Source organism: Episyrphus balteatus, chromosome 1 (assembly GCF_945859705.1).
Source record: "Episyrphus balteatus chromosome 1, idEpiBalt1.1, whole genome shotgun sequence".
Taxonomy (NCBI): domain Eukaryota; kingdom Metazoa; phylum Arthropoda; class Insecta; order Diptera; family Syrphidae; genus Episyrphus; species Episyrphus balteatus.
In genome coordinates, this window is record NC_079134.1 from 21702748 (window position 1) to 21726592 (window position 23845).

General features: G+C 30.7%; 1 protein-coding gene across 1 annotated transcript; it reads left to right on the top strand.

Annotated features, from left to right (window-relative positions):
• The first annotated feature begins 329 nt into the window (after nt 1-329).
• On the top strand, nt 330-23181 carry LOC129921144 (transmembrane protein 214). The gene is made up of 11 exons (XM_056002835.1): nt 330-621; nt 687-997; nt 5279-5500; nt 5574-5739; nt 5807-5909; nt 5984-6095; nt 6183-6381; nt 6516-6661; nt 17951-18352; nt 21823-21941; nt 22006-23181. The coding sequence occupies exons 1-11, from the start codon at nt 492-494 to the stop codon at nt 22118-22120; spliced, it is 2025 nt and encodes a 674-aa protein (XP_055858810.1). The 5' UTR covers nt 330-491; the 3' UTR covers nt 22121-23181.
• Nucleotides 23182-23845: the final 664 nt, after the last annotated feature.

Here is a 23845-nt window from a genome sequence, read left to right on the forward strand (position 1 = left end):
TTAAAACAACCACCCAACAATTTGACAAGCAGTCCATGAAGTCAAATGCAGAAGTATTGGTAATCACTCCGTCACTCCTCTAAAATTTTGGGAGTGAAGAATTCACTCCAAAAATTCACTCTTTTTTCAATTTTGGAATTTGAAATCACTCCTTTGGGAGTGATTATATAGCTAGGAGTGTCACTCCTTGAATTTTGGAAAACGACATAAAATAGTTGCTGAATTCATTTTGAAATGAATTTTCAGATGAATTTCGGTAAAAAATTCACTCTCGCAAACTGTCACCGCCAAAGCCAACAGAAAGGCGTCAACGTCACAGCTTTTTTTTTTATTTCCCATTTCTACCGTGTGACAGCAGTCAGTAGAGGCCATAGCATTTATCTTTTTTTCATTTTTGATTTATAATTAAATAAAAAATTGATTTCTTCAACAATTTCCATTTGTTGTTTTTTTTTGTTGGAATAAATTGCATTTAATTAAACTATTCAATAATGTCATCATCATCAAATCAATGGGAAGTTGTTACCAAGTCAAAGAAACAGCGCAATCTCGAAAAGAAAGTTGAAGCGCACACGGAAAAGAAACGTCTTGCATTAGCCGGTCCAAGCTTGGAAGAAATTCGTAAGGTTTCCCACTTGGAGAAGAGAGAGAGAATTAATTTAATTTTATATCATTTTTATTCTTAGTTCCTCAACATCAATTAAAAAGTATTTTTAGTAATAAAAGTTCTAAAGACAAGGAGAATAAATCTCCAAAAAAGTCGGCAGCAGTTGGAAGCAGCAACAAGTCATCTCCCGCAAAGAAATCCAAAAGCAATAATAATAACAACAACAATGAGAGCAATAGTAAAAAATCATCATCATCAGCACCTTCGGCTCCACCAAAGCCAAAGAATTTGGAAACGGCTTTATTGAAAATAACTCCAGATGAACTCAATGGGCTAATGGAACAATTGAGATCGACATTCCCTGGAAATGAATTGTATTGGCTGAGGGAGGTAAGAAGATGGAATATTTTACTTTTTCGTTTATTTAATCTCTAATAAACCTTCCATTTCCCAAAATGTTACTTTTTGTTGATAAGATATCAAACACATCAGATTTTATAATTTACAACTGATAAAGTGAACAAAGTTCAAGTTTTAGCTGATGTTACACTTTCAGGTCATGTTTCTATTAGATAAGCCTAACTGGGGAAACCCAAAAGTACTTTTATTTTTAAAAGAGTCAAAAACTCATAGGTATTTTTTAAAAAATTTAGTATCATAAAAGATGAGATTCTGCAGTTTTTTAAAGAGAACATATCTATGCAATATCAAACTTCAATTTCAAAATTTAGAAAACAAAAAAAAAAAATGGAAAAGAACTAATTTTTCATTTTTCTGATCTTTCTATTGTTCTTGCTTATTTCTTTAGAAAATTAAACTGGTCTGCATACATATAAATGGTATTCTTGAGACAATTTTCTCCCGCACAATTATTATAGAACTGGTTCTTGATAGTGTATCTGCTGTAACCCAGGTAAAAAAAGTTCTTCTGAATCACTGCATGTATTCTCTTTTAAAAGGGACAAAACAAGAGTAAACACGGAACGGAATATTTTTTTTTTTTGACGGGAGGAAATCTTCAAAAGACACTTGGCAGTATTCGACACCAAGTAGTGTGGGACTCTTAACCACTAAAACCACCTCTTTATCAGGACCAATCTTGAGAGATCGACATCTTAAGATCTCCAAAAATTGGAAATCCTGAGATCATAATTGGCGGTGGTGTAATTTTTGTGCTGCCTTTAGCGTGAGAATTTGATTTAACAACAGCTATCACATTATTCGCTTCTTTAGTTTCTGTAAACAACTCTTTATTATTTTCGGTTTTAGAGCTTTTCTGATTTCTTGAACAAATCTCAGGACTCCCGTTTGGTTTACGTTTCTTTGTGATACGCTTATTTTTCTTTTTCTGACTTAACTGAAGCGTGGACTTTCTTGTCAAGTAAGGAAACTTTCTCTTAGAGTTTTTTCACTTGCAGCTGAAGACTTTGAACTAGAACTTCAAGTTGTTTTCTTGCCGCTATTTCAATTTGCCATTCTTCAAAGTAGTTCTTTGATTTTGATTGGTCTATCTCTTTGTCTTCCATGGAACTCTGTTGATCTGTAATGTCGATCTCTTCATTTTTCTTGGTCCCTTTTTCGCTGATGTGTTTAACATCAATAGTATTGTTTGGGGTTGTCGAAATAGAAAGAAAGGTAGGCCTAAAAACTCCTGGTACAAGCAAATGCAAAACCACCAGCATTCAGTTGGCCTTAGAAATGGAACAATACAAAACCGGGAAAAAAGGAAGAAGAAGTATTGTTTGGGGTTGTCGGTGATGTAACCCCTGAAGTAAATTTGTTTGAGGGAGTTCTTTGCATCGTTGAACTCCGTCTCTCAATATTTATAAGCAATAATTGGTCCTCCCCAGAATCCATAGGACCGACCTCTAAAGATAGTGGATTTACCAGTTTAACTGGATTGCCACCTGGGGTATTTAATCTAGTCGTTTTGTTCATTGTCATAATTTTTTTAACTTTGTTTTGGTACCATAAATAGGTCAGTTACTTCTATCCATAGTTTATATTCAGCCGCCCCACAGGGTACAGATGCTGACCAGTGTGCCGCACAATATGTGTCAGACGCTCTTGGATTTAATTGTGAGCTGGTGCATTCAGAGCGATATTTCTGTTCTTTTGCTCCTAGTTCCTGAAAAGATAACTCAGGTGACTCAGCTCGTGGATCGGATGGATCCAACGCTCGTCGTTAGTTGGATATCCAGCGGGCACCGCGAGGAGGTGACGATGCGATTTTGCCACGCCGGAAACGGAACGGAATATAAAAAAAAAATAAAAACACTAGCTCAAAATTTTAAACGATTTAGTAAAATGCCTTAGCCATTTAGTAATTTTCTAAATTAAAAATCAGCCTGCTTTTTGACTTAGCAACTTATTAAAATGACTTAAGCATTTTACAAAATCGTTTAAAAATTTGAGCCATTTTCTTCTAGTTACCAGGGTTCGGCGAAGTTTGACTTCTTGTTTTTCCGATAATTGTTATGATCTCGAAATAACAACCCCTTCTTGGAATACTCTTCCAAACCAAAGCAACATCTAAACACGAAACGTCGATATTGTTAGATTGTTTTATGTTAACGCCTTTTAAACATCGTTCTCAGTTTTTGCACATGACAGTATAACTTCAGTGAATCCAGTTGAACATCTTACTTTAGTAACCGCTCCATGAGAAATTATTACATTTATTTTTTGTTGAAATGAGAAAAAATATTGGTGATCCACCCCAAACAAGAGTGATAGACAATATGTTTATGAACCTAAATAATAATGAAATATGCAAAATAAATACAAGTTTCATAAATACATTTTAAAGATACATTTTTAAAAATAAGCCATATACAAAATACGTTAAAGATTATTTACCACGTATTCTTTTCGTTGTTAAAACAACCTAACCTAAAAAAAAAATTATTTCTGAAACGAGATAAAAAAATACCGGGAAATATTGGCATCTCAAATTCTATTTGCAAAAAAAGATAATTTTGTATTGCTCCCGGATCAAATATTCCTGATCACGATTTTTAATAAAATTTGCACCTTTTTACGCACAAATTTTCACACCCACCGCAGTATTTGACATTAATGTGAACATTTGTATGTTTTACATTTTTGGCAGGGTTTTTTGTACCTGAGGAGGATAAGAGCTTATGTTCAGCATAAATTATTTAAATGGCAAATAGCCCTGAATTTCTTGGCAATATCCATTTGCCACAAGAGATCATTAGATTTGCTACAAAAGTCTCTGTTTCAAACGGAAATCAACATAAGTTCAACACAGTTTTTCTGATTTTTTTCGTTATTATTTCTAATAGACTGTTAAGTTTATTTTACATTTTTTAGTTTTTCACAACTCCAATACTAAATTAAGCATAAGAAGTCCTTCACGATTGGTTTGCTTGAGCATGAAACAGTTTTTATGGGGTCCTGAAAAATTCAAATTGTTGGGCTTAAGTTGTTTTTGAAATGACCGATTCAATTTCTTTATACTTTTTATTTATTAATCTTATATTCTTTAAAACTTTGTTCTTCTTCCAAATCGAATAGAAGAAAATTGAAAGGGAGAACTTAAAAGTTTTAACATCATGAAGATTTTTCAATCTTAAAATCGAATCTTTCAAAGTCTAAATTTTTGTTAAAAGAAAGTTTTTTTAGGCAACTTTTTGTTATTCATATAATTCAATTAGCTTGTTTAATTTTTCATAAGGAAATAAATTGCGTGATTAATTACAGTGGTCAACAAAATTAAACTTTTTTTGTTACAGAAATCAAGGTATACGTTTCTAAAGGTTTTTTGTGTGCTGAGCTCGAATCCGAAGTCAGAAAAATTCTATCACATCACGTTTTTGAGATATTCCCGTTAGGACATCGAAAATTCCGCTGTTTACCAGTTTTCGAAGTTATTTCTTAGCGTTTGGTTATTTGCTTTAAATAAATTTGTAACGGTATCTAAAAGAACTGAATTTTGTCTTTCTAAATCCGTTTCAATATTTTAAATATCTCTTTTCTTCTTCGAGAAATTTTAAGTTGAAATCAACGTGTTTTGGTATATCTCATGTTTATTTGCTTTTAATAGCAAATCTCGAAAAGCTCTTTGCCAATCGTTTTTAAATATTGACAAAACGTTTTATTTACATTCTTGTAACTTCTTGTATTGTATAGAAAAGTATACTTTGGCTTCTGTAACAAAAACCTTGTTGACCAATGTTATTATTAAAATATTAGAATGCATGAAAACCCTGTTTACAGGTACATTTGCCTGGTTGGGAAATGCAACTACAAAGTTATTAAAGTTTTTGATCTATGTATATTCGAAGCGTTGAGAATGCAAGGGGTTAAGTGACATTTTCGATTTATTTTATTTTTTCTATCCAATAAACGGGACAAAAAACAACTCAAATGTTGGTGTTATTGCCATTCATTTAGTGTCCTTAGAATAGAAGTTAGCCTTAGATAATTTTTTTGGAATCTCTCTCATTTGCATACAAAATGCCATATTCCAAAAATTTTGCCCGACGAAGACGATTACTCAAAACTCGAAATATGTCAATTAATTCCTTCTCATTTTTAAATCTTCATGTATGTCTTTCATTTCGCTTATTATTTTTTGACAAAATATTTTAAATATACCAATAATATGTTTTCTATAAAATTCTATAATTCATCTTTCTACTTTAGATTGCCTCATTTTTTAACTCGCACCTTCCATTCGATTGTGATCCAACATTCTCGGGCAAAGCTGTGCTCTATCCAAGCAATGTTTTACCGAAAAACCTCAAGACTGCAATAATTGATATTTTCAAACCTATGGGCGAAGTAAATCTGTCCTATTTTTACGATACATTGATAACTAGAATGACTGAAGAGCTATCAAAGAACAAATCTGTTGTTGGTTATAAGGTAAGAATAGTTATTATCATCTTTTATATTTGAGTTCTTGTTAATTTTTGGACTTGCTTTTCTTTCCCTACAGCTTCTTCTACAAATTGTTGCTCAAAATTGGCCAACAGTGTGCTCGAACAGCTTAGCAAAGACTGCGATATTAAGAAATTCTTATCAAAATAGAAGCAACATTGGACTGAGTATTTTATGGGGTGTTGGACAAGGTGGTTTTCGTGATGTTAATGTTGGTGTTAAAGGTATGAATACAAAAGGGTCATTAAGTGGGTATAAATAATGCATTATTTATTTATTCTTTTGTTTCAGTTTGGCAAAATATTATGCTTCCTGTGATTGAAATGAAGAGCTACTCTCGATATGTTACCGATTATATTGAAAAAGTTCTATCGCACAGCGGTGGCAACCAAAAGTAAATTATTACCATTTAAACTGGTATCTTATCGATTTTATTGATTTTTGTTTTTTTTTTTCGCCTCTTTTTAGATTAGTTATGAGTCAAAGTGACTTTTTTGTTTTGTATAATGCATTAAAAGTAAAATATAGCATTCCAAGGGAGTGTCAGCAGGTGCTAGCGAAGAGTTCTCAGCTATTTTTGGTAAGCTAAGATAATGTTACTGATAACATAATTGAAATGATTACCATCTTTTGATTAAAAACTCGTTTTTTAATTTTTTGATTACAGAAAAAATACATCGAGAGCTCATCAAAACATGCTAACGTCTTCCTCAATCTATTCCGTGATATTGAAGATTCCACAAAAAGTCAAGTTGAAATTGATGGGTGCATCGATTGCCTGAGCATCGGTGACGAATGTTTTAAAGTTTGGAAAATGAATTACAAGAAAAATGTGTTGCCGTCGTTTTTGCTTTTACAACAAATTTGTAAGTATGAATATTGTAATCACTTTATTATTATTTTTTATCTTTTTTTGTCTAGTTCCTATTCTTTCTTTTGATTTAAAAAAAAGTTTATTATTAAATATGTTATCATCTCTTTTTTTTCTATTTCTAAACAGATCAACAATGGGATGGATCGGCGATTAAATTGCGTGATTCGAAAGCATTTGATGAATTCCTTGTAGTTGCAGCGCAGCTTAACCAGGATTTAACTGCGGCCAAAAAAAGGGATCCACATTTGGATGATTTGCTTTCATTGTTTGGGGTAAGTTTTTTTGAAATATTTCAAATTACCTAATTTTAAATTGTTATAAAAATATCGGTAAGTACTAAATAAAATTTCTTGGTTTTGTTGTTTGGTTATTTTTTTTTTTAATTTGCAATCAAAAGTGGCTTAAAAATTACACTGTGCAAGTCGAAATTTTTGACAGGCGCGCGAATAACTGTTTCGCCCTATTTCGGACCCGAGAAATCCATTGGCATCATTAGTTTTTCGATTTATCGGTACGACTTCGAACAAAATTTTTTTTGAAAGTTTTTTCAATTATATTGAGAATTTTCCACTGTTTTTAGTGATTTTTTAATCAAACAGTGTTTATATTGCTAATAATTCTGCTCAAACGTTAGGTATTTGCTACCAGTAGAAAGACATTGTAAACAATTTTGAACAATTTATTTGAAAGTTGTGATTTTTTTTGAAATTTTTTTTTAAAATCGAAATTTTTACATTGTTTATCGTTTTTTCTCTGTTGTTGTTCTCTTTTGCACAAATACACTGCATGTTTTCAATAAAAAATTAATTTAACTGTTAATTTAGTGTTGGTTAAACTTCGACATACTATCGATAGCATCGATAACAAAAAAATATCGAGTATATCGATACTTCACAAAACTATCGATAGTTTCAATACTTCCAAATTATTTTATCACAAGGCTTCCGATATTATCGATAGTTTTTTCTTAAAACTATCGATACAATCGACAATGGAAACTATCGATATCTACCAAACACTATGTTAATTCGTTGTTTACATCCAATGTCAAACGAAAACTTAACTTGTAGTTCAAATTGTGTTTAATTAATTTCAAAGCTTTCGATAGTATCGGTAGCCTTGTGGTTAAATAATTTGGAAGTATTGAAACTATCGATAGTTTTGTGAAGTATCGATATACTCGATATTTTTTTTGTTATCGATAGTATGTCAAAGTTTAACCAACACTAAATCAACAGTTAAATTAATTTTTAATGGAAAACATGCAATGTATTTGTGCAAAAGAGAACAACAACAGCGAAAAAACGATAAACAATGTAAAAATTTCGATTTTTTTTTAATTTTTTAAAAAAAAATCACTAAACTTTTAAATAAATTGTTCAAAATTGTTTACAATGTCTTTTTACTGGTAGCAAATAACGTTTGAGCAGAAGTATTAGCAATATAAACACTGTTTGATTGAAAAATCACTAAAAACAGTGGAAAATTCTCAAAATAATTGAAAAAACTTTCAAAAAAAGTTTTGTTCGAAGTCGTACCGATAAATCGAAAAACTAATGATGCCAATGGATTTCTCGGGTCTGAAATAGGGCGAAACAGTTAATCGCGCACCTGTCTCAAAAATTTTTTTCAAAAAACTTGCACAGTGTTATTTATGAAAATTATGAAAATAATTTTCTTACATTGAAAAAATGTTAAAAAATGGGACTGCGGATATCTTTTGACATCTTAAATACCCTGTATTTTTTTTTCAATGTATTTGTTTTTTTTTGTACGTTTTAATTTCTCGTTGAAAGTCATTTCGAGATGATTTGCTATGTTTGAAAATGAAACTCGAGTAGTATTCACACGTATAGTCCGAAACTGTCCGGATTAACTCCACGTAATTCTGAAATCGTTTGTTTTGTTCGGGATTTAAAGACGTACGCATCCACTCACATATTTTTAATTTCAAATTGTAAAGTCCATTCTTTTAATAATTGTGTAATCTTTTTATCTTGATAAAATAAAATTTAAAAACATTGGAATTAAATGGTAACCGATATAAAAAAAATTTAAGTGAGGTCAAATAAACTATTTCCTTATTCAAATTTACCTATGTGGTAATGTTAGAAATCCATCAAAAATATAGTGACACACAAACTTCAAAATAAAAAAAAGAGGATTAAAAGATAATTGTTCGTTTCGCATTCCGAATCGGGGAGTACTCCCAAATGAAGATGCTCTTGGTGTAAAACTCGTTCCTATTCGACGATCCAAATTAGTGCTTCACCAATTCTGATTTAAAGACGAAAAATAGAGAAGTTATTGCAGATACTCAGTAAAAAGAATGGGTTTTCTTTTTGGTCCAGTGGAATTAGTAAAATATATCTACAAAAATTGCTTAGGAGAATTTTATTGTTTTATTTTGAGGAGTAACTCTTGGGGATTCTAAAACCACAAAGTTTGAACAAAATAACCGTATGCGTCGTTCGCCATTTCTCGGCCGTTATTGGTCGTAGAATAATAATTTTTGTTTACTTTTATAGAACATTCTCTAGAGTTTTTGTTTTAACAAAATTTTTGATAGCTGTCGAAAAACTAAAAAATAAATAATAAAAATTTGTAGTGGCAAGTGGATTACGTTCTTAAATAGATTTTTCTTAACGAGAGTAGTTACAATGAAGTGTAGTGATTAAATTACAAGGAAGGTTAAATCAACCGAAAGATCTAGATCTGCAAATTTGAATTAAAATAAAAATATAAATTGATTTTAAACTTAACAAAAAAAAAAAAAATAATTTATTCGAGCACGTAAGACAATACTAATGATATAATGAAGATAACTTTCTCTCTGTTCATGTTTCAATAAAGAATTGAACATATCTCTGCCCATAATGGACCCATTTGAAAATTTCAAAACTTTATTCTTTTGTAAAACATCAGTTACTTTCTTTAACATAACACTTATCGATTTTAAGATAGTGCCTTTTGTTTATAAAATTTCAGGAATTTGCAAAAAGTAACATCACAGCTAGATTTCTCACCCTCAAAAACATATAAAGACACTCCGTTAACGTTAATACTCGAAAGAGGTTATAACGTTTAAGCTCAGTAAGGGAATAGTATTTTAAAATTACAGTGGAATCTTGCTAATTTGTACATATGATAACATGAACAATGCAATAACTTGAACATCCTACTTTCTTGAACTTTTTTTATTGCTGACTATAAGTTGAATATTTTAAATATTTGAAGCTCTATAACTAACAAATAAATTGTATTTCAACAGAAGTTCAATATAAGTTACTACTTTTGTAATTGTGTTTTGTGTCATTTACATTAATTTATAATAACAAATTGAATTCATACAAAAAAAAAAAGGCTTTTTTATATGTTCCAGTAACTTGAACAATCCAATAACTTGAACAAGCCTGGTGTCGAATTGCGGCATACTTTCGTTAACGTATGGTTGCTATTTGTCCCTATCTTTTTCTTCTAATTCAATAGTCAAAACGTTAACGTATGATCGTAATCGTGTGCCGTGATTCGACCCCTGGTTTCGTATGTGTTCAAGTTATCGAGATTCTACTTTAACTAGAAACATATGAGTCATAGAGAAATGTTTAACAAGACAATTTTTGTCAAAATCGAAAATGACCGAGTAATTCACTTTGAAAATCGCTATTAAACTACTAGTAGACAGCGTTATCGCTAAGCGACTTTAGTCGCTATCAGGACCTTTTTGAAGCCTTAGCGACCAAGCGACGACTTTTTATTCGAAGCGACCTATTCACCAATTTCATAATAGCCATTTTTGTTTTTTTTTCTAAAAACTGTATTTCTTTTTTACCTCTGAACATTTAGAGCTTCAAATGTGTGCTTCTTTTTTCGTTCTGAACGTATTCTGAGCTTGTTCAGAGCGCGATCGATGGACTCAGAAGTAAATAACTGAGCAGACCGAGTTGAATGCTGAACACAAGCATTTAGCAAATGAAATTGAAAAAAAAAATTTCAAACAAATAAAATAATGGCGCAAGAGTGCAGTAGTCGGTCTAGTTTTTTTTTATGTTAGTTCAAGTTTTAAATTTTATTTCTTGTTTCTGCCTACCCATAAACTCATCCATTTCCATACCCACAACTTCAATTCAAACTAAAAGTCCATTTATGCATGTGGTGTGTTCTTTTGCACTGCTTCACACACATTCCTATTCAGATGTCAAATCAAACAAGAACGCACAGACACACACAATGAAAATTGGAAAGGTAAAAAATATATAGGAAAGCTTTTTTTCTTCTTCAAATCAAATTTTGTATACTTCAAATGTTAACGGTCTAAGCGTAGCGTCCAACTAACTTTAAGTTCCTAAAATGAAGACTGTTTTTTTTAGTTTCTAATTTTGTTATTTTTTGTTGTTAATAAAAACTTTGTTACTAAACAACTATGTAAAAACATATGAAAACGGTTTAGCGACTTTTTTTTCAAATAGCGACTTTCTGAAAGCGACTTTTTTAGCGAACTTTCAAAAATTTTCAACGGTAACGCTGCTATACTCTGTCCGATAAAAATTGGCAGTACAGGCCTTATGGGAGAGCTTTTTCAAAATCAATGGGACCTAACGATTGCTAAAAAGCAATTCACGAAAACTATGCCCCTGAAACACACAAGAACACTACAGACGCGCCATGGCATTGTTGATGTTATTTCTTTATTAAGCGAAGTACATCCTCCTATGACCGATCTGCCACACGATCTGTGGAAGAATGAAACTCAGTCATAAATAGGGATGGGACTTTTTGAAAAAAAATGTCGAAGTAGATTTGAACAAATAACGCAGTAGATTCATTTTTATCGCAGTAGATTTTTATATTTGTATACAATTTCATAAAAATTAACGAAAACTAGACATTCATTTCTTTTTAAGAAAAAATAACAAAAACAGAACAAAACAAAAATGTATGCATTCAGAAACACGATCAAACAAAAATAATATGTTCATAACATTTTTACATGAGATTCACGTGGAAATTTTCAACCCGAAACATTTTTGTCCCGAATGGAATTTACATTTTCGTCACTAAAATTTTAGTTAGAAAAGACCTGTCGACTTCCTCACTCATTACCTGAAAAAAAAGTTCAAAATATGAACGTGAACAACTTTCCGCACGGAACTTATAATAGGGTAAAAGTAAAATTGAAAAATTATTTTTTTTTCGGGTTTAATCTTGTTCACATGATTTATTTTAAAACAAAAAGTGCAGTAGATTTTATTTAAAGGCAGTAGATTCGTTTCTTGAAAAAAAATGCAGTAGATCTAAATTTGCAGCAAAGTCCCATCCCTGGTCATAAATGCTATTTATTAAAAGTATTCACAATACATAAGAGTTTCCATTGGTAAACTTCCTTCATAAAATTTTAAGCTTTTAGAACGAAAAAAAGCATATGTGTTGTCGTGGTGTTTTGATTTTTATTTTGTGTATGTAGGAAAACAGTTAATGTCAACATTTTAACATTTCAACAGGAAATTTGTTTTACCCATACGTGGGGTCGGGCTGCGTCTTAAATGAGTGAATTTTTTTTGGCGTTAAATGAAAATTTGATGTTTTTTTTTCGTTTTTGTGAAATTTTACTGACAAAATGGTAACGCTGGTACCTTTTCGAAACATTTTAATAACAATTTAGATAATACGGCATCGCTGTGTGAGCTTTTTTATGTGATAGACATATCCAGAAAGCGTGAAGCAGAGTGAGATGCAAATGCCCTATCTTCCCTGCACTGCCAATTTTTATCGGACAGAGTATAGTAGTACTTTGCCACCTCCCAAAGGAACAGGCCTAAGAATTTCAGCTGAAAAATTACATTTTCGTTTCATTTTTAAATTTAACCGAAATTCTAAAGCGCCACCTGTTGCCAATTTCATCTCCACTTGTTTGTATCTTCCTCATACACAAACCATATTTTCTAATAAGAATCAATTCAGCAATTCATTTCCTCAAATATTCAACATCATTTCATGTTTGCTTGCAAAATTGCAAGCAACTGCCAGCCATTTTTATTGATTTTAATTTCAATTCCATTCCGCTATTTAAATACAATAGCTGAATAATATTCAACATCGGCCATCTTCAACGATTTCGACTTCACCACTACTACCACCGCCGCCGCCCCGTTGAAAACACCAAATAAAAAAAAAATACACTGTCGGTTATTAGTTGACGTGAGCTCTGAGGTGAAGATATATTTAATATTTTTTTTTTTTTAATAAAAAAAAGAAAAAATTTCCACCGAAAAAAGAAATTTTACACCCATAAAAAAAATTATATGCATTTATCAAATATATTTTTTTTTTTGTTTAAAGTTGTAAATCTTTCTCTCCGTGGTTTCTATATACTCTCAATAAAACTCAGTGGAATCTTTGAGTAATACCTAAAGTTTCAACAAAAGTGCGTAAGAACTTGAAAAGAAATTTTTTTATTATAAAATTTATTTGTTTGCGATGAGAAAGTGCTTTTCTTTCTGGGGTGGTTTTTAAGATTTTATACATATTTTGCATATAAAACGTCATACTTTTTCAATCTCTTCCAAAAAGTATCTAGATACATTTTTTATCTTTTTTCTGTACAAATCACATTTCTATTGTTTTATTGGTCAGCAAAAAAACTAAAATTTTCTGTGAAAGAAAAAAAAAAAACTAGAATCTCATTTCCCCCTTTCAGCAGATCATTAAAACTCGATCCAACTCGGAGCATCCACCATTAGTTTTTTTTTTGTCTTGCCTTTTTTTTCTGTGTGGGATAAGCGAGATTATATTTTGTATACGTTGACGACTGCTTCCTCCCGGTGCGTCATGGTGGCAGCAAATAATGTGCCTACGTGGAGGAATATTAGGAATTTTATTTTTTTTCCTTTCCTTCTTTTCACTCTGTGGTGAATGTTGATACACTTTGTCATCCACTTTTGAACCTTTGATTATAAATTGAAGAACAATAAATTTAAATTTTAAAATACCTTGATAAGTGATAAGAATTACCAACTGCAGCTTTTGCAGAATGGTGGTATAGTTCAAGGGAAACAAAACAGCTTATCAGTGCAAAAGCCGGCTTGTTATCTCAACTCAATTGCGCCCCCTTGGTTACTTTAATACCTACCTACTCAGAAAAGGTGGACGACTGATAGCCTCCATTTGGATTGTAAACTTTGTGTTATTCCCTTGTTTTAATTTATTTAGCAATTTGTTGTATTATAAATTTTTGTTAGGAGCCAATCAAGTTGCACCACGTGGCATATATACATACATAGAAATTTTTCTTTCTTTTTTTCAAATTACAAAAAAAAAAAAAAAAATTAGAAAGTGCTTGAAAAAGAGAGTGAAAAGAGGAGCATTTTTTATTTTTTTTTTTAAATACATTTTCCCAACTACAAACTTTTGCACACAAAGTCTGACGCGTGTCTGTTGTGCAAACTTTAATCAATTTTTCTTTTTTTTTTCGTATTTTTTAATTGAGAAGAGGGCGGGAATGGTATTAAGTAGGTATAATATGCTTGGGAATTATATTTCTGTCCACACTCTACACATGCTCCAATGGAAATATAGGTCATTTGGAAAATTTGTAATTTGTTAAATTGTTCACGGTTTTTTTTTTGCAGAGCGCAGAACAAAAAAAAAAATAAAGGCAATTTGTGAAATGTTTTTTTTTTTGTCACAATATGTACCTTGGTATATTAATGTAGATGAATCCTTTGGGTGTACCTAATATGAAGGCAGCTAAAGGTACACGTAGACATTTCTGACTGAAAGATAAACGTTCATTAACACTAGGGCTAGTGGAACTGATGTTTTGAGTCTTTAGGTCAGATGTTATCATCTGTTAGTTGCTGTTGCTGCAAATATGTAGCACATGCATAGGAACTATTAATTAATTAAAATGTGCTATTTTAATATTTTGCATACATTTGTTTCTGTAATTTGTCCCTTTATTGCAAATTATTTTGTGTACCTACCTACCTACAATTTCAATGGGTTTTCATTTGCACAAAATGCAAGTTTTTTTTCTTCTATTTATGCATGTTGAATAGAAAATAATTAAAATTCATTCATATTATAACATACCTACTTACCTGATCTAGGTAGATATTTAGGTACCCTAAGTATATCTATACAATTTTTTCTTAGACGCTATCTAACTAGAAACAAAATAACCTGTTTTTTTTTTACATCTTTTGTTTATTTCTCAAGTTGTTCATTAATAAGTCGTTTAATCTTTGATTGCTTCTAATCACATCCGAAGCGGTTTTCCCATTTGAATGGTTGGATGTTTCTGATTTTATAGGGTGAGACTACTAATAGAAACTTGATCAGGGTACCTGCCTGATGCATAGGTAGACGTTCGTTTTGATTTGTCTTTAATGACTTTTTAAGAAATTTAAAAAAATTCATAGCATAATTTAAGTTATTTGTAAATTTTTAATGCAGTTTCAATATGGTACTTTTTATTTCTTGGAATACCTACCTAGAAATAAAAAAGTTTTTAGTTCACTTTTATAAAATAAATAATATATAATATTTTGTATCTATTATTTATTTAAAGAACTCATATTGTCTCCAAGAAAGTAATTTATTACTTATTTAAATTCACTTGTATTATTTATTTTTCTGGCTGACCAAAATTTGTCAAAGTTATTTGACACCTATGTTTTTAAAATAATTTTGTGCCATATACTTTGTGGGATAAAGATTAATATCTATTTTGGTAATGTGTATCTCTTTTCACAAAGATACCTATTTGTTTTTGTAAATATGTAATACACTCTATTTTAGTGAATTCAACAATATTTTGGTTTTTTTTGTGTTGATCGACTAACAACAAAAGTTGTTTATCGATAAAAAAACGCAATAATGGTCTATGTATATCTGAAATTGTTATCTCTGGACCCATTCGATTTACTTCCTTCCCTTACATAAGTGCATCTCTTTGTTTTGATGTTGGCACTAGAGTTAAATGAGCTTCAAATATTGTTTTCGAAGGCATTAGTTTTGTTCTGTTCATGAGGCTTTTCCGCCATTTTATCGTAACGACAACAGAGTTTAAAAACCTCTATTTTTGCTCTTACATTTATTTGAGTAGGTGTTGATTTGTGTGTTTTCTTGAGCAACTGTTGATAAAATTAGAGAGCAAAAATTGTTTCCTTTTCGATCTCAATAGTGGAAAAATGTCGATTAGTTGTCCAAATGTCACGGGCTCGATATTCAAACAACTCATCATAAAAGAGGTTTTTGCTTTCCGGTCTGCTTGAGGGAAAACTAAATGATGTGCTTTTAAACCAAATTGTTTTTGAAGAGCATAACTATATTTTCTTCTGTAGTACGATGTACCCTGTGCGATGGCCTCTCACTCTAGAAATTCTGGGTCAAATTCAACCTCAAACACCACTCTCTGCAATAAAAAATTTCACTTTTTTTATTCTAAGACGCAGAGACGTTGAACAGTTTCTAAATTATGAAAACATTTTCAAATTTATATTTACTTTATTCCAACTTGCTGAACAAACAATAAGTATTGCTTTAAAAATCTTTTTTAAAATACCTGTTTCTAAGACGTTATAAATCTTACAAACTATAATTTTACTTGAAATAGATATGCCAAAAAAACTAAACTTTTTCCCTACCTTTATATCCGCACCTGAAATAAACTCATTATCGTATAATAAATTGATAAGCATAATGATAGTGTTTAAGTGAATGACTTTTATCGACTTCGAATTGATTTATTTGAAATGTAAACAAGAACTATTACTGAACATTAAATTATAATTAATGGGGTTTCTAGTTCTGAGCGGTTATAAATAACTGTATATTTCTTATTTATCATTGAAAATCTTTTAAAAATTCTCGATAAGCTCACTTGTCATAACTCACTTGAATTATAAATTATAATTGCCTTATCCTATGACATTAAATTAAGTGCTGAGGTGGAAACGGATATCGCGATATCGGTAGTTGACAGTGTCAATAAACGACAATTTTGCTCAAATATCGACTATCACAACGCTAATTCCACCCCTGGTATCAAAGAATCCTACAGTTTTTGAAGAATACAAATGCGTGGGAGAGTTATGATTACCTCGGCAACGAGACTATAATTGCTGTCTAATACTCCATGTAGACCAGTGATAACTTGTCACTGATTTAATCGGAACTTAATCATTTATTGGCATAATTGCTTTCAATGGTAATTTGCATTGAATAGTGAATTATCTGAAATTTTAATTGATCTGAATCTCAAACTAAATTTTGCTCAGATTTCTGTGATCTCAGAAATTTAATCTAGCTTACAAAGTTAATAAACATTAACCTTTTGTACATTTTTCAAAAACAAATGTAGTTTTGTTGTGTAAAATGCACTTAATCGAAAAAATAGAAATACCGTAAATTGAAAATTACAACAAAAAAGCTTTGTTAATGCAATGACGCAAGTAATCGAAACCTTTTTGTTTGAATAATTTATATAGATTGTATCTTGTTGTTCTTTAAATTTACCAAAACAAGAAAGAAATCCTAGTGAGTTTGTTCCACCCAAAAAAAAAAAAACTGAAAAAATAATTTATCTAAAGATTATGCAAAATATACTTTGTCTTTATGCTAATTTCAAAGGTTAATAGTCCTACCAGTCATCTGCCTCTCTTTTATATCTGTGTAACAGTTGCGAGTGTGACATAATGAATAATACTAAATATGACGTAGAACAACCAAAAAGGTGCAAAAAACACTTGTGTATACTCCCAACAGTCAGCACAAATTCAATAATGTTTTTCGGGAAATGTATTACTTAACCATTCTCTATTCATAACGCAACTCTGGTTCAAAAGTAAATACAAAAGTTCAGCATTTAATGTTAAAATAAAAAAAAAAATACAAAGTACAAAAGCTATTTACATATCACACCTGTGTTACGACATAACTTTATGTATAATTCTCACACACAAATAAATAATATTTTATTTAAAAGCAAACTCCATGGAGTGAAAATAAATGTTCGTTTTCAACCAATTTTATCTTTGCTTTGTTCATATTAGAGACCCGGAAAAAAATGCAAATTAATTTCTATTAGATCGATGGTCGTTAATGTCAATGCAGTTGTTCATTCTGCTAGACAACAGTTTAATGATGTCATCATGATTCCTTTAACAGAAACAAATATAAATAAATCTCACTCCATATTAATTGATTCATAGTAAAAATGTTACCTGTGTGGGGCCTCATTGAAACCAAACTAGAAAGCACTTTCTAAATCATCGTGATGATACCTATGACCAATTCATATGCTAATTTTGTCTTCAATATCTCCAATTTTTTTTTTGCAGTTTATCTCTTTTTTATTTCAAAAAAATAAAACAAATTTTTGCTACGTAAACTTTATTTTATAAATAAAATAAGAACAAAAATGGCACAAAACGCAAAGAGTCAAAAAGCCAAACAAACCAAACAACAGGCCAAGAAGGTAACATACATGTTTTAAATTAAAATTTAAACTAAATTGTTATCAAAATAAAATATTAAACTTTTCTTTTCTGATTTTTTAGAATGTTCAAGACAAATCAACACAACAAAAGAAAAAAACCGCAGCGGGGAAATCTTCATGTGGTTGCAAATGGTTCCTTGGCAGTATTGTGTTATTAGCAGTTATCGCTGGCGTACTGCATTATGATACAAATACAAATGGCAAAGGTGTATTTGCTAACTCCGCTACAGGAAAAATGCTTAAGAATGCCGGTTTACTGCCTCATGTGGAGAAGAGTTATGTTGTTGTAATGACAAATACAGCACGAGGTTATAAGTGGGCCGAACAAAGGGTGCCGGGTTATATGGCACCGGTTGGGCAATTGGCATGCGATATGTTTAAATTAGCTCGCAATACAGCGTGCAGTGCGTGCGGAATGATTAAAGACTATGCTGTGGCTAAGTGGCCAGTTGTATCGGCAGCTGTAAGTATTATTTAATTGTTTGTTTAGAATTTTTCTTAAAATATCATGAACGCTGCACTCAAAATAGAAAATTCTTTTTATGAGCTTTAAGTTTCTAATAACTTGACGTTATTTGTTTTTTTTTTTGTTTGATTCGTATTAAAAAACTATCACAAAATATATTATTATTAATTAGTTACCGATTTATCAATTCTGAATGAATTAAAATTAGGCAGAAACTTACCCACTTATTTTTGGGGTTGTGAATAGATTCAGATAAATTTAATTGCCAATAGTATCCTTATTTGGCGCCTATAATGTTTGTAATTGTTTATTAAAAAATGGTCAGCAAAAGTCTCAGTAGTATAACCAAACATTAATATTTATTCGATAAAGAAGTTATTATCGATAACAAAAAAACTTCTTGTTAATTAAATTTTTCCAAAAATATTTCCCAAAAATAAATATCTGCTGCAAAATATACTCAACCATTGGCTTCTACTTATTAAAATTAAGAGTTGTATAAAATTATGAGCTCAAAATTAGCAATCAATTTTCGCCATTTAAAGAACCATTTGTAAAACATTTACGTACAGCTAGTGTGGTCCACGTTATAAGGCAAAAAAAAAAACCATATAATTCTTTACTTCCCCACCCATTGTTTTGCTATAGACATCTATACCAACATTTGCTGAAAGCTTTAGCTCTCAAAAGTAAAAGGAACAGGGCGCTCATCAGCTTTGAAATATTAGACTTTGTTACCCTTAATAACTGATTATATTGTAATAGGACTTGACTTGGAGTTGGAATTTGGCTTAAATATGATAAGCACGCATGCTTCCGACAACCAAGTTAATGATTTTCATGTTTCTTTAGTTTTGAGTCATTCATATTTCATTGATTAATTCTGTTTTGTTTTAACTTCAAGCTAAATATACTTAGAGACGAATTTAAATGAACAAAACAAAATATGTGAAAACATCACTTTACTAGTGTTTTTTTATGAAAGAAAAAACATATCACGAAAAACTTTACCACGTCACAACATAATTCACTTGATAAATTTAAAAAAAAATTAATTACTAGGCATGAGCACCTAGCTAGAACAGCATTTGAGCAAAAACTTTGAGCCTGTTGACAACATTGTCAAAAATCCTAGAATATTACTTACATTTTGCTGACTATCGTTACTTCAAGAAAATAGTTGAGTTAACACGGTGCAAAACCTCGCAATGGAAAACTAGGCCTAAGACTAATTTTTAACAAAACCAACTTTCAGGATGCTTGCTTTTCGTTTTTATGGCGGTTAAATTTCAAAGAAACAAAAAATTCCCCAACTGGTCTCATAACACGAATAAATAATACAGGCCTACAAAATAAAAAAGTGGCCAGTACTTTTGACCGGACCTACAAATCTTTATGTATTTCGTGCTGAATACGAATCTGAAGTCAGTCCTCCATCCTCCAATTTGAAGTGAATTGCATAAATCCCCAACTTAAATGCGATTTTTTGTGAGCCGGTATAATTAGAAGGAAATTATTATAATGTCCTGAACGATTGTTTATAAAGCATTGATCATTCGTGAAGAATTAAAAAAAATTTCATCCATTGTTGGAAATGTTTTTTTTATTCAAATATTTTTTCAAATCCTATTTTTTTATTCGGGACAATAAAAGGCGTGAAGTGAAACGTTGGAGTTAGAAGTTACGTTATTATGAACGTTTCATTTACCTCCTTCTCCATAAATTCAGAAAACTGAGTTACGCAGCCTAGACGAAATAACTCTTGGGGGAACTTGTCAACTAATTTTAAGGCAAGAACTAGCTAGAGTATCCTGATAAAAAAAGATTTGAGAGAATTGCAACCGAAAAATGTTGTATTAAAATCCAAAAAAAATATTGTTAAAACAGTTATTTAGAATCAAAAGAATGCAATGAGGTTATACTAATTGAACACTGAAAACCTTGTTTTTTTTTTGTATTCGGGTGGAAATTTTTTTCGTCTTTAATCCAACCCTCTTCTCATTAATTTTGGCGTAGACGATCGTTTTTTCGTGTTTTTGAGCGGAACCTCAGGCTTCCATCAATTTTCGAATATTTTTTTGATTTGACGTAAAGTAATGGACCCCTATCTCGTCCATGGTTACCATCACCGCACAAAATCAATCGAATCCTTCCTAAACATTGTTCTGGAATTTTTATTGTGAGCTTTTTTTTTGTCTTTATTTTTGATCAGCACTAAGCAAAAGAAGCAACCACCTTGCTTAGTGCTTGGGTAATTGCTTGTGCAAGATGTTTTGAACACTTTCTTCGGATATCCTCACAGATTCATCTGTTTCACTAACCTTTCTTCACACGCCCATCACCAAATACCACCTATGGACCTTTCCCAAGGGTTCTTTTTTTTTAATTTCCACGTTTAAATTCAGCTGCTGATATTTTGACGGTTGACAACGAACGACGAGATTCTGCGTAAGTTTCCATCATCTTCCAATGAATTTCATTTGAGGATAAAACGTCCAAAACAAAGCATTTTATCACCGCCCTATATTTATTTTTTTTTAATTTAACGACTAATTACTGAGGAAGATTTAAAAGAAATCATTTGGTGCTTTCACGTACGCATAGATACCCTATCCAAGATACTTAAGTATCCGATACGTTTGTTAACACGAATCAGTTGTTCTTCAAATTTTCCATAATATACACGAGTATCCAGAAATTTTTAGGATACCTTTGGATTTTTTTGCTTGTCAACACATGTTCACGATCAGCTATGATTAAACATGGGATTACAACAACACAAAGGTATCCAGATACCTTAAGACGAGTTTAACGTGAACGTACCCATTGTGACCAAACCAAATGAGGTACAAATTTGGAAATTGTCATATGAGCTTATGATATTTAAACTTACGCTGGATCTAAATATTTTAGTTGATTGGATATATATGTGTCAGGCCTAGAAATTTTCAATTTGCCCTCGTACTTCCTTCTTTCCGACAAATCTTTTACGTCATACTTTTTAATTTGTGTAGAATTTATTTTATTCCCTTTTACATTAATTCAGTATTCTACGTCACGGTGACAGCTTAATTATTTGCAACTTTTTTTTTCCATACAAGAATATCCGGTCATTGGCCTTTGAAACAAAACCAATTTTAATGTTTCAATAATCAACATTTCAGCAATTCTGCATGTGATGTAATTTGCTTAATAAATGAATTGTTGCTTGGGCTCAATGAATACCTCGTAGTCTACTTGAAATTTCCTTAGCAGTCGTTTCGTATTGCATTTCAATAATTATGTCTGTAGAAGTAAATGTGTGCGTTTCGGTTCAATGTAAATCTCAAATTCTTAGTTTTATACTGAAAATGGTAATTTTCCAAAAAACATTTTAAAATTTTTGAGTGTTCTTCTAAGTTTTATTGTATGATTTTTTTTTTCTTTGTTTAAAAAACATTAAATTAATATCAATTTTTGTATTGCAGTTGGAAAGTTATATCCCCGGCCTGCCGCAGAAACTCGAAAATGTTACAGTTTCAACACGAGTGCTTATTTCCGACAGCATCGGAAAAATTACCGAATTCTTTAAAGTTAATGTTTTTGTGTAAGTTTTTCATCATTTCTGTTAATATTTTTAAACAAATTTATAATCAATTCAATCATTGCAGAGGATCATTATCGCCTGAAAATCTTGGTAAAGCTCTCAACCAAACACAGGTTGCAGTTATCAAGTATGCTAATGAGTTTAGTCAACAAATGGACGCATGGGCGAAACGGAAATGATTCGGATAGAAAATTATCCGAATTCAAACGAGAGAGTGAATTATAAATAAATTGAATTTGAAATTTAAAAATAGAAAAAAAAAAACAAAATACAAAAAAAAAATTAAAAAAAAGTCAACAAAAAAACTTTACACACATCAGAAAAAGGAAATAAAACAAAACAAAAAAAGTGGAAAAAAAAATAAAACAAATTTTAGGTCTATTTTTTAAGAGAAAAAAAGTAAACAAAAAATTTAATAAAGAAACAAACAAAATCTAAATAAAAAATTGTGTGAATGATTACGATTACGGAAACAGAAACATTATAATGTGCATTTTTGATCCTCAAACTCTGGTTCTCTTGTTCGTAAAACAAACATACTTAGTTTATTTTGATTGTATTTATTTTGGCTAAACGGTCTTTTTGGAAATATTGTTTGTTAGAATATAACACTTCATTAGTCGTATAACTATGTTTTTTTTTTTTTTGTAATTTGTTGAAAATATGGCCATTATACAAAAAAACGGAATGCAATATTTTTACGATTGTATAGTTAATTCAATCATTCGTTCGAAATTTGTCAAATTGAGTGTATCAAGCTTGAAAGTTAGCAGTTGGGAACATCATCACCTGTTACTTTAACACTGCTCAGACCTAAAGTTGCATACAAAAAGAATTATGTAGTTCAAATTAAGTTGGTAAGACATAGGCGCTAATTTGGTTAATCAGTTTTGTATTTTTGACCAAATACATCAAACAAATATTTTTTGAACTTTGAACACCACCACGAATGATTGAAATGAATATGTTACAACAAAATTTCATGTATTGCATGATTTATTAAAGAAGATTATTTCCTCAGTGTTTATCTATTTTTTTTTAGTCATTTGTAGCTTTATAAAAAAAAATAGTAAAAAAATATTAGCTTTGTAAGACTATCAAAATAAATAAAAAACGATGCGTTCCATAATCAGCACATTTTATTATTATTAAAAAAAAAAAACATTTCCAGAACTGAATCTTTACCATTATTACCAATAATTACTGTACTGTTCTCTTTATTATAATGACAAGTTAGTTTAAATTAAGGTAAAACAAAAAAAATTTGCTTTGACATGATATTTTTTTGGTTTGTTTTTTTTTTTTTTTATTTTATTATAATGAAAACCTTTTATAATTTGTTTATAAAAAAAAATTAATAAAAAAAACGAGATTTTTTGTTTAAATATAAAAAAGGATCTTGTATGTTCTTTTGTTTAAGGAGACGGAAAGAAAAAGCGTTGTAAAATAGTTTCCAGTGCTTTTATTTTACAAACGTAACTCGATCCCATTTAGAGTTAATTGTAAAGGTGAGTTCTTCTTTTCAGCAGAGGCAGGGTAGGGTTTGATCGCTACACAGTGGACCGTTTAGCAAAAGTGCATGCAACAGTTAATTTTTGGGTAGGATTTTTATGGTGAAATGGAATCAAAAAAATGCGGAAACGTTATGAAAAATATGCAAGTGATATGACACTCGCATGACAAATTCATTATAAGGGAAACAAAGTGCTATTGGAGATTTACGAGAAGGCTAGATGTTGGCGATAATCAACCTTATCGGGAATTCCTTGGGAAATATTTTTCCCTCGGAATTTTTCCCTTCTCGGGGACAAGTTCCTACTATCGGAAATTTCCCCACGGAATTTTTTTTTCTTGTTTGCCAACATGAACATAATAAATTAATTAGTGAAAAAAAAAATTGTTTG